Genomic DNA, 15,688 nt, shown 5'->3' with positions numbered 1-15,688 from the left:
TTACTGTTATCAGTATTATTTCTATTATCCTGTAGGGTTTGTGTGCCGTGGGATGGGGAACTGGGTTGGGGAGGATGTTCATATTGCTAAGCTTGTTTGTATTCCAATGGGAAAAGGGAACTTTGTTGTACTGGCATTTACAATGTAAAGTGTTTAAATATGGAATTTCATTTAAATAAAAAGTATAAAAGTCAAAAAAAAAAAAAAAAAAAAAAATACATAAAATTTGTAATTTTAATTCCGTCATACCTATACTTGTGGAAGGAAAACATGACAGTCAGGCAACTTGGTAGAGAAGCACTGAAAATAAAATTTAATTTATTTAGATTTAGTTATTTGCTGCAAGACGGATACTTTATATTTAAAAACCTATCTATCTTTTTTTTAAATACTTAAACAATTAATTATCTCATGATAATTACAAAACAAATTACAAATACAAAATTTAAATACAAAATAACCTCTTCCATGAAAATGAAATGCATTTATAATCTGTGGAGAAACAAATCAAATCTCAGCTAAAACACCATCAAAAACAAAATGGCCGCTTGGTTTTTAGGAGTTATTGTATTGTGAGCATTATTATCACTAAATCAGAAGCAAATGGTAAAATAAATGAGGCTCAGAAACAGAAACTAGGACCTCACATGGTTTATTGTTTTATATGAACTGAATGTAAAACAGTCACAAGCAAACCACAGTGGAGATTTACAACCAAACAACGGCTGGGAGCGTCTTTAAAATTAAATAATCACATTTTAAAAAGGTACAACTTTGTGTAATAAGATATTAAGGAGAGGTAAAGGTGCACTATTGCTGAGTCATGCTTGCAGTCTCATTCACCATCACTGTCCTTGCTCAGCGTTTTTCACCAAGAGCCCAACGTGGAGTTTTCTCCCTGGAAAACCACTTATCAAGTCCTGAAGTCCAGCTTTTTATTCTATCAGCTGTTCTATTATATAGTGTCTCCAGTTATGTAATGTCATGTGTAACAGCATCACCATCATTATTTCTGGTGGCCTCCCACTATTTGTTTTACTTAAAGGTGTTTTCAGTGATTTCACCCACAATGTGAAGGGAAACTGATCTGACTACCAATCCTCCACGTCATCGTCTCCCTCATGTAGCAACCCATGAAGTCTAACTTATCTCCAGATCTGTAGACGCACAGGTGAAGCATTAGTGGGGAAACATATATGATGGTATATGGTTGTTGCTAGTTAATCTTCTGATATCTAGAAAATGTAAATATTTCTCTGGTTGGATTGAAAGCCGTCACCCAGTCTGCTGCACTAGAAATGTTCCTACTGCAAAGCAGGAGGATGAGTCCAAACTACTGACCTGACCTACGTTACAGAGACAGCTGAGAACCATTCACATCAGTCTAAAATAAATACAAACTATTTTTATTTACTATTAATAATTCAGAACCATTTTTTCTATTATATAATGTTTTTTCTCCACAACAATCTATTAATTTAACACTCAGCTGCTCACCTCCTTCCTCACGGTCACCTGGACATGTTCAGGTGGAGCGGGGAGGGGGGCGTGTTCGAGGAGGTGGTGGGGGGGGCATGTAGGGTCTGGCAGCTCTCGTGTCTGTTCGAACATGCGTGATTTGTTTTTAGCAGCTTGTTAATTATATTAATTGCATTGATTATTTGACTAAAACAGTGAAATGAATAAAATCCAGAGTTTTCTTCAGGAATATGAGCTAATATGGAGGAAAGTCAGCCAGCTTATATGGACAAAGTTTAGAAGAGACAACAACATTTCCTGGCCAATCAACACTGAATATATAGTGAGCAGTGGCTCAGGCGGTAGAGCAGGTCGTCCAATGATCGGAAGGTCGGCGGTTCGATTCCCGCTCCCGCAGTCATCTGTCGTTGTGTCCTTGGGCAAGACACTTAACCCTCCTTGCCTCCAGTGTTGGCATCGCTGGTGTATGAATGTGTGGATGAATGGTCGGTGATGGTCGGAGAGGCCGTAGGCGCAGACTGGCAGCCACGTTTCCGTCAGCTTGCCCCAAGGCAGCTGTAGCTACGCATGTAGCTTACCATCACCAGGTATGAGTGAGGAGTGGATGAATAATGGATTCACACAATGTAAAGCGCTTTGGGTGCCTTGAAAAGCGCTATATAAATCTAATCCATATACACATATATATGTATATACACTAGGAATGATTAAAGTACTCCTAGGAATGAGTAAAGTAGTCCTAGGAATGAGTAAAGTAATCCCAGGAATCCTAGGAATGAGTAAAGTAGTCCTAGGAATGAGTAACGTATTCCTAGAAATGAATAAAGTAATCCCGGGAATGAGTAAAGTAATCCTAGGAATGAGTAAAGTAATCCTAGGAATGAGTAAAGTAATCTTAGGAATGAGTAAAGTAAACTTAGGAATGAGTAAAGTAATCCTAGGAATAAGTAAAGTAATCCCCGGGAATGATTAAAGTAGTCCTAGGAATGAGTAAAGTAATCCTAGAAATGAGTAAGTAATCTTAGGAATGAGTAAAATAATCCTAGGAATGAGTAAAGTAATCCTAGAAATGAGTAAAGTAATCCTAGAAGAGAGTAAAGTAGTCCTAGGAATGAGTAAAGTAATCCTAGGAATGAGTAAAGTCGTCCTAGGAATGAGTAAAGTAGTCCTAGGAATGAGTAACGTATTCCTAGAAATGAATAAAGTAATCCCGGGAATGAGTAAAGTAATCCTAGGAATGAGTAAAGTAATCCTAGGAATGAGTAAAGTAATTCTAGGAATGAGTGAAGTAATCCTAGAAATGAGTAAAGTAATCCTAGGAATGAGTAAAGTAGTCCTAGAAATAAGTAAAGTAATCCTAGGAATCCTAGGAATGAGTAAAGTAATCCTAGGAATGAGTAAAGTAGTCCTAGAAATAAGTAAAGTAGTCCTAGGAATGAGTAAAGTAATCCTGGGAATGAGTAAAGTAATCCTATGAATGAGTAAAGTAATCCTAGGAATGAGTAAAGTAGTCCTAGAAATAAGTAAAGTAATCCTAGGAATCCTAGGAATGAGTAAAGTAGTCCTAGGAATGAGTAAAATCATCCTAGGAATGAGTAAAGTAATCCTGGGAATGAGTAAAGTAATCCTAGGAATGAGTAAAGTAATCCTGGGAATGAATAAAGTAATCCTAGAAATGAGTAAAGTAATCCTAGGAATGAGTAAGTTATCCTAGGAATGAGTAAAGTAATCCTAGGAATGAGTAAAGTAATCCTAGGAATGAGTAAGTTATCCTAGGAATGAGTAAAGTAATCCTAGGAATGAGTAAAGTAATCCTAGGAATGAGTAAAGTAGTCCTAGAAATAAGTAAAGTAATCCTAGGAATCCTAGGAATGAGTAAAGTAGTCCTAGGAATGAGTAAAGTAATCCTAGGAATCCTAGGAATGAGTAACGTATTCCTAGAAATGAATAAAGTAATCCCGGGAATGAGTAAAGTAATCCTAGGAATGAGTAAAGTAATCCTAGGAATGAGTAAAGTAATTCTAGGAATGAGTGAAGTAATCCTAGAAATGAGTAAAGTAATCCTAGGAATGAGTAAAGTAGTCCTAGAAATAAGTAAAGTAATCCTAGGAATCCTAGGAATGAGTAAAGTAATCCTAGGAATGAGTAAAGTAGTCCTAGAAATAAGTAAAGTAGTCCTAGGAATGAGTAAAGTAATCCTGGGAATGAGTAAAGTAATCCTATGAATGAGTAAAGTAATCCTAGGAATGAGTAAAGTAGTCCTAGAAATAAGTAAAGTAATCCTAGGAATCCTAGGAATGAGTAAAGTAGTCCTAGGAATGAGTAAAATCATCCTAGGAATGAGTAAAGTAATCCTGGGAATGAGTAAAGTAATCCTAGGAATGAGTAAAGTAATCCTGGGAATGAATAAAGTAATCCTAGAAATGAGTAAAGTAATCCTAGGAATGAGTAAGTTATCCTAGGAATGAGTAAAGTAATCCTAGGAATGAGTAAAGTAATCCTAGGAATGAGTAAGTTATCCTAGGAATGAGTAAAGTAATCCTAGGAATGAGTAAAGTAATCCTAGGAATGAGTAAAGTAGTCCTAGAAATAAGTAAAGTAATCCTAGGAATCCTAGGAATGAGTAAAGTAGTCCTAGGAATGAGTAAAGTAGTCCTAGGAATGAGTAAAGTAATCCTGGGAATGAGTAAAGTAATCCTATGACTGAGTAAAGTAATCCTAGGAATGAGTAAAGTAGTCCTAGAAATAAGTAAAGTAATCCTAGGAATCCTAGGAATGAGTAAAGTAATCCTAGGAATGAGTAAAGTAGTCCTAGAAATAAGTGAAATAATCCTAGGAATCCTAGGAATGAGTAAAGTAGTCCTAGGAATGAGTAAAGTAATCCTGGGAATGAGTAAAGTAATCCTAGGAATGAGTAAAGTAATCCTGGGAATGAATAAAGTAATCCTAGAAATGAGTAAAGTAATACTAGGAATGAGTAAAGTTATCCTAGGAATGAGTAAAGTAATCCTAGGAATGAGTAAAGTAATCCTAGGAATGAATAAGTTATCCTAGGAATGAGTAAAGTAATCCTAGGAATGAATAAGTTATCCTAGGAATGAGTAAAGTAATGCCTTTCTGCTTCATGGTGTCTGCTAACATCTCTGTACGGATCTCTTGCTGGTCCAATAATCATTAAACAACATAAAGGAGACAATTTTTACCAAAACAACCAGATAGAGATCATGTGACGGCTTCATTTGGATCTGCGTTCAGATGCGTCTCAGAATCCTGTAATCTGGAGTTACTTCCAGACCGTCCCATCACTGTTTTCTGCAGTAGAGAGTTCATCATGAACTTTACCTTCTGACACCTCCCACCTGAAAGCCATGACCGTAGATGGAGTTCTGCTGCTGTGACTTAGAGCTTTTCCTCTACGTAAAACTGGAAGTCAGAGCAACTTTTTGCAACTTGTACTTCATGTGGAGAACACGGAGTCCGGAGATGAGAGTGTGTCTCGTGTGGCTGCAGTGACACTGATGTGAGGAGATGCTTCGGCAGGGCAGAGCTTCTCTGAAGCCGCCAAGCTCTAATTAAATCACCCGCATACATGTGACCGGGTCCGGGAAGCCCATCCTGCAGGAGTGGTGTGTTCCTCTGACTGTTTCTCTCATGTTCAGACCCAGCTCCCTCCCTGGTGGCCAGCAGGTCCCACTGCACGTTCTATCCATGGCTTGTCTGAGGATTAGATAGATTTAGCAAATCTCTCTGTCCCCCACCCTCCCCCAACACGAGCGCTCCCTGGCTGCTCTGCTGCCATCTTCGGCCACCATGCAACACTTCAGAGCACAAACAGATGTTCGTCTCTTTAATTCCTGAAGATTATTCATGTCCTGTTTTTATTTTCCTTCATTTAAAGGCTTGATGTGTTCGTGTTCTGCTCATAGAGAGTTCTGGTATTTGATTAAATAATTACTTTTTTACAGAAGTATTAAAGAAGAAAGACATTTGATCGAAGTAGGAGGGGGCCACTGATAAAGGTCTTCACCTGTGTGACCAGGTGTAAACTTATTATGAGGGAGGGTACAGGTAGATGGAGATGGAGGGCTGAGGGGGCAGGGGGCCTTGGATTTGGTGAGGGAAGGTATAAGCTGAGAGACTGGGGTGGGGGGTGGTGGGATAGATGCTGGGTCACCACAGGCCCTCCTGCAGCGAGGATCAAACTCTTTTCAGAACATAGCCAGATTAGTGTTTTTACCCCCACCCCTACAGAAACACACATACTTTACACCCCCACAGTTATCACTTTCTAACACAATGTGTAGAGAAAATCTTCATTGGTTCAGTTTTTGATGGGTAAGTGGTGTAGAGACACAGACCTCCTCGAGGTTTCCCTGTCATTATAAATACATAGGAGCCCTTTTTCAGTGTGTTTTGGAATTAATAAAACTCCTGATCACTCCTGATATGAGATTAGAACAGTATTTACACTAAATGAGGTAATAACTGAATGATATGGGATCAACTGGACAAGCAGCATGCTCACAGACCAGGTCATGATTGCACATTTAGCTTTGATAGGTGATAAATCTTACTTCATGGTTTGAAAGCTGGTCACCTCTCAGACTAAGTCATCTAACACTGGAAAAGCTGCAGTCATGGCAGTGTGTTGCGTTTGTTCTGGCCTGAAACCTCGCTGCAGGGCAGCGTAGTGTTGAGTGGTTAGCATGTGACTAGAAAAGCACTACAACGCATTTACCATTTGCAGCATTTTGGATCAGATGGAGACGTTCAGAACATTTCTGGGCTAGAACAATGATCAGGAATTAGTCCAGGAGTAGTCCAATCAGGAAGGAACAAATCCATAGACCAGTTTTTTGCATCACTCTGAGACAGGATGCTTCTCATTCTGGGAATTTTATGTAGGTGGAATAAGATGATCCTAGAATCCTCTGTTTTTAGGCTTCTGTAGAGATCACATTATGAGAGAAAGGGTTGAAAAAAATCTCAGTCTCCCACCTGACGTCAGAAGGTTACACTGATCATGTAATCTGATATCAGCTGGATGAATGCTTACATAACAGAATTTAACTCTAGTCCAGGATGTGAGGCTGCCTGTCAGTTATGATGTAAGAGAGGAGCTCTCCAGGGGAAGAACTGGATCCACTGGTGGTTTCATCCACAGCAGCTCAGAGTGGTGAGATAACATCCACCAGGAGAAGTCCTCAGAAAACACAGATGGAGTTGTGATCTCACATGTAAGGCTTCCTCATTTAGTGTGTAGAGCAGTGTAAACCCAGTAGAGGGGGCAAGAGTCTGCTTCTACAGTTTATATGGTCTCACTTTCACCATTAAAACATCAGCAGTCAGAAGATAAAACAGACCCATTTTCTTTTTCTTTTTCTTTTTTACTGTTTTATACTGTAGAATAAAACTGAAAATATAGCTGTTTAGGGTCTACAGACCATCCTTGGAGGTCTGGAAGTGTGTTTTCATGTTTACCCTCTGGAAAAACAAATGAAAACAACCACACATCCTAAAATCTCTGTTCCTTTTCCAGCATCTCTCAAAATCCCAGCAGCTGGAACAGAAGGTTTCCGATGTGGATTCATCAGGCTAGATTTTCACCAGGTCTGATTCTCATTCCTATGACAGTAAAAAGGGAATAAAATGAGACTATTGAGCATCCAGCAGTGGCAGCATACATGTACCAGGTGGTGGTATATCCATCATGGAGCTAGATATTTTTTTTTTTTTTCCATTAAGTTTTTATTAGGAACATACACAATGCCAAATACACCTCCTTTCAGCAAATGCTTATACAGTCCCATGCTTTTTCAGTATAGAACAAAGAAAAAAAAAGGAAAATAAAGAGGACTTGTGCAGGTAACAGCTCTAATACTGATCACAAGCAGTCGGGCGTGTAGCACAAAGAAAGAACAAAAAACAACAGAAAAAATAAAAAAAATAAAAAATAAATGAAAAAATAAGAAATAAAAAGAATGAATATCACAAACATAGCAGGGTTACAGTAGGTACAGTCGCTTATACTCAGCAAAAATCTGACCTAATTGGCTCTACAAACAATCTCCAGGGTTTCCAGTACTTATCAAACTTGTCTTGCTCAAGTCTCACCGCATATGTCAGTTTCTCCATTACATAAATATCGTGGACAACACTGATCCAATCTTCAGAAGTAGGAGCACTATCAGTGAGCCATTTCCTTGTTATAGTTTTCTTCCCAGCAGCCAGCAGTATGTTATACATATATTTTTTCTTAAGTGCCACTAACTGGGCCGGTCTCTTCCCGAGGTACAAAGTCTCAAAGTCATGTGGTAGAGGCACCCCTATTACTTTTTCTATACTATTTCTAAGTTGCAGCCAAAATGAAGCGATTTTGGGACAACCCCAAAATATGTGATAATGACTGGCCTGTTTTGCCCCACACAGTCTCCAGCAAGAGGTATCCCTCCCCATAGATGCCCCCTATGAGGGTACCTTGAAAAAGCGTATTATAGTCTTCCAAACAAATTCTCTCCAAGAAAGTGAGGCTGTGCATTTCGAATTGCTTTCTAATATTTCTTCCCATTCTTCCCACTGAATCTTAAAGCCTCCATCTTTTTCCCATTTTTCCTTTATGTATTTTGTGTCTGTGCCCACCATACTCTGTATTTCAGTATATAACTTAGAAATGACCTTTGATCTCGGTTCAGCTCTGTAGGCTTTAAGGAAAAAACCCATTATTCCTGGAAGGGGTTTTAAACCTCATTTTGTGGTACTAAGTAGTGTCTGATTTGGAGAAACCTGTAAAAATCCTTATTATCCAAACTATAATTATTTTTAAGATCCCCAAAATTTTTTAGATTTCCTTTCTTATCATATAAATCATCATATATTATAATCCCCTGCCTTGCCATGGAGCTAGATATTGATCAGATCAATAATCAGGGCCTGTACTGATAAGAGATTACTCATTCCACCTTCTCAGTAAGTCCTGTATCTAACTCAGCTACTCTCTGGATCATTTAAATCCCAGATGTGTGTTAGCATTTGACAGGCTAACAACTAGCTTCCCCAGGTTGATTATCTACTATGGTGTGTTCCAGTGGTCTTGGAATTCTGAGTGGTTGAGAGCTGGTGATGTCATTCCAAAGTAGTTGGCATTCCAGCTGCACCAGCTGGAAAAAATGGTCCAATACAGCCAATTTGTGAGCATCTACAAAGGCCGTATACCATAGCATAGCATTTTATCTTTATCAGCTGACCAAAGTGCTGTACGTTAAATTAAAAAGAGAAAAAGCAAAATAAAATCGTACAAATAAAGAACAAAGATAAATATGCAACTAAAGATCACAAACCCACTGTAAAAATGTCACCATGAGAACAGCAGATAATTTAGGTGAAAATGATTAATGCATATTGACGCCATTTTTCACAAACAAACCCATTGTTCCAACGTAATTATCAATAACAATAACTTGCTGCTATTTACACTAGAAACTTAATGGACACAAAATTTATTATAAAGAATTTTAATAAAGACAACAATGGACTACAGGTGGTACAGGGTGCAGCCATTTTTAAATTTGGAATCTCAAGGTCCTCCCAAACTTATGAGTTCGCTGCTCAGAAAAATTAGATCGCATCATCATTTCCAGAAAAATTCATTGCATTTCTGAGTTCCAAGGAAATTTGGAAAACACTATTATTCCCTCTGTCTATTCACAAAGAGATGCTAGTGTTAGCATGTGAGAGGCTAACAACTAGCTTCCCTAGGCTGATTACCACAGACTGTATATAAAAGATGAGCCTCAATGACGTCACCCTAGATTTCGGAAGAGCTGAACTGAAGCTCATTGGGCGATTCCCACCATTGTCATCTTGCTAGCCAGGCGTCTTGTCGTTCCTGGAAAATCCAAAAATGGACAAAGAGGTGGAGCTGAAAGATGGACTGTGAAGGTGGGGGTGGATGACTGACACCCATCAAACTCCGAGCTGCCAGTAGCTAAGAGCTAACCAAGCTAATGGAGGTAGGCGGGATAAAGCTAAGGTGTGCTGTTAGTGGGCTAAAAACCGCGGCTGTGCTGCACTCTCTCTTCTCTCTCTCTCTTTGAAATCTGTCAATCAAAAGGACACATCCCTAATTATGACAAATTTCAAGTTTAAATAACATCCAAACGGATGAGTTAGAAAAAAGTTCACCCTACTCACAGTTGTCACGAAGGTAAACTTGACCTATTAATCCTAAAATGGATTTTTGTACCAGGCTTTAAACATGTTTATTTCTGCTGTGAAGTTGGTCTTTTTAACATGGGAGTCTATGGGGATTTGCTCTGTTTTGGATCCAGCCCCTAGTGGATGAGGAGGGAACTGCAATTTTTTGCACTTCCACATAGGCTTCACATTTTACCGCATTCCCATGAAAATGTTTTATTGTTCCATTATTTACTTGCAGTGAAAGAGTTGTTTCAGTACAGTTAATGAGCCCGATTTTCTTCTTCTTTCTTTTTGGTCAGTGGCTGTTTTAGGAAATATCTCCCCTTAGTAAGCAGGTGTTGTTGCTGCATGACATGGTTTGGTTGGTGTGAAACCAAACCAATTCAAAGGAAGGTGGAGAATTTTTCGGAGTTCTCCGCCCGATCAAACCAAGTCCCCGGGCTCTCCTGGGAAGTATTCCACCAACGTAGCTACAGAAAGCCAGGCTGTATGGGGAAAGCCTCGCTTGAACTAACACCATCTCTGAATTAAGGCTCAAGCAGTTCTACTAACACATTCCAGATGCATCTACTTGAGGCTAATCCAAGCGAGGCTTACATAGCCTGGCTATGTGGGAGTCCTGAGGAACGTAGGAAGGCCTGACGAGTGGATGGTGGAAAAGAGGAGCAGCAGAAAAAGAGAACAAGCCGAGAGCTTCATTTTCTCATCAGCTGAACAAAGAATGCTGATGGAGATCAGTGACGTGCGGTGGGGTTCATGGCTGGTGAGGCACTGATTCCTCTGGAGTCAGATTTACATTGTAAGAACCGAAAAGAGCTTCTTATTTCACTATTCATCCACCAGTATGTAACTACGCCCCCATGAGGTGAGGCAGAGTACTGCCTGCCTCACCTGCTGACTTTTCTCCGCACTTTATTGTACAATAAACAGGGATATGTATCTCACACACACATTAAAGACATTACAGAGACTGTGGAGAGTCATGGTGTATAACAAATAAATCTGTAACGTTCATATTGGATATGCTGAGGAACAGAAACATGTCATGAACCCAGTTTGTACTGGATCACCAGTCAGAGGAGGCACAGATCGCCACAGCCTCACCCGGGATTTCTGTCCAGGATCTGATCAGCGATTTTTGTGTAGAGTCTTACTGAAGATGCATTTTTAACACAGATCAGTGGAAAATATTAATATGTATTTTATGTACTTTTTTATCTTTTCTTAATTATCATGACAGTTGAGGCACTGTATGTATGAGTTTAAGGACTTTAAAAGTGTCATCACCAGAAAAGGTAATATAGCCATGATTAATAAAGTGTGGCAAACAGCTGCTGACAGACTTCATGCATAAGTTGTATAAGTTTCATACCATTGTCAGTTGTTATAGGTTAACTTCACCGTCCTGGTTTATTTCTGGTTCCTCTTATTATAAATCTGTTTACATAAAGCAGCTGATTGTCTCTGTATGTACTGGTTCTGCTCAGTTTATTAATAACTCAATAATCAATATGTATCATCTTTGTGTTTATCGTGTGTGTGTGTGTGTGTGTGTGTGTGTGTGTGTGTGCATGTGTGTGTGTGTGACCTACATTAACTCTGCACTGTTCCACCAGCAGCAGCATCTTACCAGCAAAGCGAACCTGCAGCAGGTGGAAATAAAGAACCAGAACATGTCTCAGAGTGGGAGGTATCTTTGAAGAAACGTTTGTTCTAAACGTGTTGAGCTGTAAACATGTTTCTCTGTAGATACCAAGACAACGTCAGAGACCTGCTACTGGTGGTCCTCCCCCTGAAAACCGTGGGTCTGGTGGTCTGAATGAGCTTTGAATGAAGCGTGCGCCCTCTGCAGGGTCATTAATAAAAGGCCAAGCCATGGTAACCAGAAAGGAACTCTGTCTCTATCTATCTCTATCTTTCTCCGTCCATCTCTTTAGATCAGCTTTCTCTTTCTCTATCTCTCTCTTTAAACACCCTCGGCCTGTATGGACGGGGCTCAGTTGATCCCAGTTTTACTGGTAGCCAACCAGAGGCAGTGGAGGTCGGGGTTCCTGAACCTGGGGAGGGGTTAATAAGATATTAGTTTTAATGAACACCATGTTCTTTTATTTCATTTCATGTTCAGTATGTGTATGGTCGTGTGTCTTTAATTGCATTGGCGCTGACAGATTTATTGCTTTTTCGAGACAGTGACAGTAATGATATGATAACAAGTCTTATTTTTAAATTTTATTTTATACCACAATGAGTGGCAGGAGTGAAAAATTTCCACCAGGTGGAACTTTCTGTTAGGAGTCTGTGTCAGCCCATCAGACCTCAGACACGCCGAAGCAAAGCTTGAGTGTTAGCCTGCCCACGAGCAGGCTAGTTCGGGTGTATAAGTAACCATGGTGACTCATCGGCCATTCACATAAGCCACGCTGCTGGAACGGAACTCTGGCTTAAATGAGCCAGGCTTATCAAGATAAGCCCGGCTTTCCCTTCATCCAGCTTTGTGGAATACCACTCTGGAATGAATGTACCCTTGAAGAAAATGTTTTGAACTGTGGGACTCATACATACCATACCATACATACCATACCATACCATACCATACCATACCATACATACCAAACATACTATACATACCATACCATACATACCATACCATACCATACCATACCATACATACCAAACATACTATACATACCATACCATACATACCATACCATACCATACATACCAAACATACTATACATACCATACCATACATACCATACCATACCATACCATACCATACATACCAAACATACTATACATACCATACCATACATACCATACCATACATACCAAACATACTATACATACCATACCATACATACCATACCATACCATACCATACATACCAAACATACTATACATACCATACCATACATACCATACCATACCATACCATACCATACATACCATACCATACCATACCATACCATACCATGCATACCAAACATACTATACATACCATACCATACATACCATACCATACCATACCATACCATACCATACCATACCATACATACCATACCATACCATACCATACCAAACATACTATACATACCATACCATGCCATACATACCATACCATACCATACCATACATACCATACCATACCATACCATACCATACCATACCATACCATACCAAACATACTATACATACATACCATACCATACTTACCATACCATACCATACCATACCATACCATACCATACCATACATACCAAACATACTATACATACCATACCATACATACCATACCATACCATACCATACTATACCATACATACCAAACATACTATACATACCATACCATACATACCATACATACCATACCATACATACCATACATACCATACCATACCATACCATACATACCAAACATACCATACCATACCATACCATACCATACATACCATACATACCATACCATACCATACCATACCATACCATACATACCATACCATACCATACCATACCATACATACCATACCATACCATACATACCATACCATACCAAACATACTATACATACCATACCATACCATACCATACCATACATACCATACATACCATACCATACCATACCATACCATACATACCATACCATACCATACCATACCATACCATACCATACCATACATACCATACATACCATACCATACCATACCATACCATACATACCATACCATACCATACATACCATACCAAACATACTATACATACCATACCATACATACCATACCATACCATACCATACCATACATACCATACATACCATACATACCATACCATACCATACCATACCATACATACCATACATACCATACATACCAAACATACTATACATACCATACCATACCATACCATACCATATCATACATACCATACATACCATACCATACCATACCATACCATACCATATCATACCATACATACCAAACAAACTATACATACCATACCATACCATACAATACCATACCATACATACTATACATACCATACCATACCGAACCATACCACACTATACATACCATACCATACCATATATACTATACATACCATACTAATAACAGGTACATAGAAGTCAAGTGAAATAACCATAAACAAGGGAGTTAAAATGAGTTCTTTGATCTGGGATCATCTCAGAATGATCCTCAGAATCATCTCTGAGTTTTAATTGATAAAAAAAAAACCAAAGAGTTATTTAATTTATTTGTTGTAGAACCATCTCATTAATAAAAACCCATGTTTTATCACATTAATAAAAAAACTAATTAATTTATTCATTTGTTGTCAAATGGTTTAGTTAATTTAGAAAAGGAAAGGAAATGTTTATTTTTAGGGTTAGGGGAAAACAGTATATTTTTTTATTTATTGTAAAATTATCCGGTTATTTAGAAAACGAGAACTTTTTTTATCGAACTAATTCAAAACAACTAATAGATTTGGGGGGTAACCTCTGTCGTTAATGGATGAGAAGTTTGTTTCGTTTGGTGAACGCCAACTTTTCCCTGACTCCACGTCCTCGTGCCGCAGTTTGTGTTTCCGGTTGTTGTGTGGCTGAACGCGGCCGCGTGACGCCGCTCGTGGCGGGACGTGTAGCGGGTCTGTTTACGTTGTGGAGGAGGCGGAGAGTTCAGTCCGAGCCGGAGTCTGAGCGGAGAAACAAGGAGACTGTTCACGATGCTGACAGGAAAATAGCTGGAAAGCATTTGTTTATGTTTCCCTTTTTCCGGTTAGCGCGAGCCATCCAGAAGCCGAGAGCTCAATGAATGGAGTTGCTTTCTGCCTTGTTGGGATTCCTCCTCACTCACACGCTGAAGTAAGTCCTGACATTTACTCTGACTGGAGTCGTGGCTCAGCCTGTTTTATTGGATCAGATTTTGTTTTTACTGGTTTAAACCGCCTCTTTTTCCTTCAGTGGAATATTTAAAACTTATTTTCTCTAATAAACTGGCACCACAGCGCTTTTACAAGTCGTTAGATGAATTAGTTTGTTAATGCAGAGCCTATATAAAGAACAGAGCTGGTATCCCGCCGGAGACGCAACTCGTCAAATTCCCATCTCCAAAAGTTCAGACTGCAGACCGTGCAGCCGCAGAAAGCTGGTCCAGACAGAAAAACACAGATATGGGAGTGATCAGATTAATGCTGCCTAGCAGCACGTACAGATGTAATATTCTGCACACAGATGAGTCGTTTCTCGCTGGTTTGAGAGAAACGCACGGCCTCCCTCATTGCAGGGTGATTTACCGGTGGGTGGAAGACAGAGCGGAGCTGGAATGTGAGTATTTCCATGAGGCAACCCACATGCAGCCAGTGACAGAGGACACATTGTTGTCTTTAGTCTTTTCTCACTGCAGAAAAATGAATTCAGGAATTGCAGCATAAACTCATCAGATCAGCTGAATGTTCATGTTCCAGGCTTTTCTCATCCCCCATCACATGGCACATTGTTTGCTGTTGCTCTTTGTGTGGTTTTCGTGTTATTCACAGCTTATTACTGTGGGATTGTGTCATGGCCCAGTTAGCATCAGGGTCACGGCACATCGTTGATAACTGAAACTCCAGAGAGGCTGCTGACATTTTCATTTAGGTCTGAATACGTTACAGGTTACACATGCTGTACGAAGCAGGTCAGCTTTTAGCTGCTGTAACTAAAACAACCTCTGCTCTGGAGGGACTGCTGGACGGAGTCTTCTGTCCACATTTCAACAGATAATCTGATTATTAGTTGTTTATACAGGCAGAGAAGGTCCGAGGAGACGCTCTACTTATCATCCAACAGCAGACAAGCTCAGAGTTTCTCTTTATGTGCTGCTGTGACGATCCTAAATTCTTCATGATAGTTATATTGTTGGCTCTGCCTGTGCATGTTTGTTTCCAGTGAATAGAGTTTTTATCACCAGGAATTAGTTCTGGTCAGAACCAAAATAGATTTTAACCACATCTCCTCTGACTGACAGGAGAACTACTG

General features: G+C 39.5%; 1 protein-coding gene across 3 annotated transcripts in view; it reads left to right on the top strand.

The window, feature by feature from the left end:
* Positions 1 to 15,688, top strand: part of LOC121632369 (rho GTPase-activating protein 23-like) — a 105,978-nt gene that overhangs the window by 32,520 nt on the left and 57,770 nt on the right. The window contains exon 1 of one of the 3 annotated variants that reach the window (XM_041973816.1): positions 14,336 to 14,533. The exons of 1 other annotated variant lie outside the window; for it this stretch is intronic. In XM_041973816.1, coding sequence (XP_041829750.1) covers positions 14,480 to 14,533 — 54 coding nt within the window. In that variant the 5' untranslated portion in view covers positions 14,336 to 14,479. Of the gene's footprint in view, positions 1 to 14,335; positions 14,534 to 15,688 lie in introns of those variants that run through there. One more of the 3 variants, XM_041973819.1, reaches the window with a different exon arrangement.

Source organism: Melanotaenia boesemani, chromosome 21 (assembly GCF_017639745.1).
Source record: "Melanotaenia boesemani isolate fMelBoe1 chromosome 21, fMelBoe1.pri, whole genome shotgun sequence".
Taxonomy (NCBI): Eukaryota; Metazoa; Chordata; class Actinopteri; order Atheriniformes; family Melanotaeniidae; genus Melanotaenia; species Melanotaenia boesemani.
Note: the sequence above shows the minus strand (reverse complement) of the source record. Positions and strands in the feature narration are given on the sequence as shown.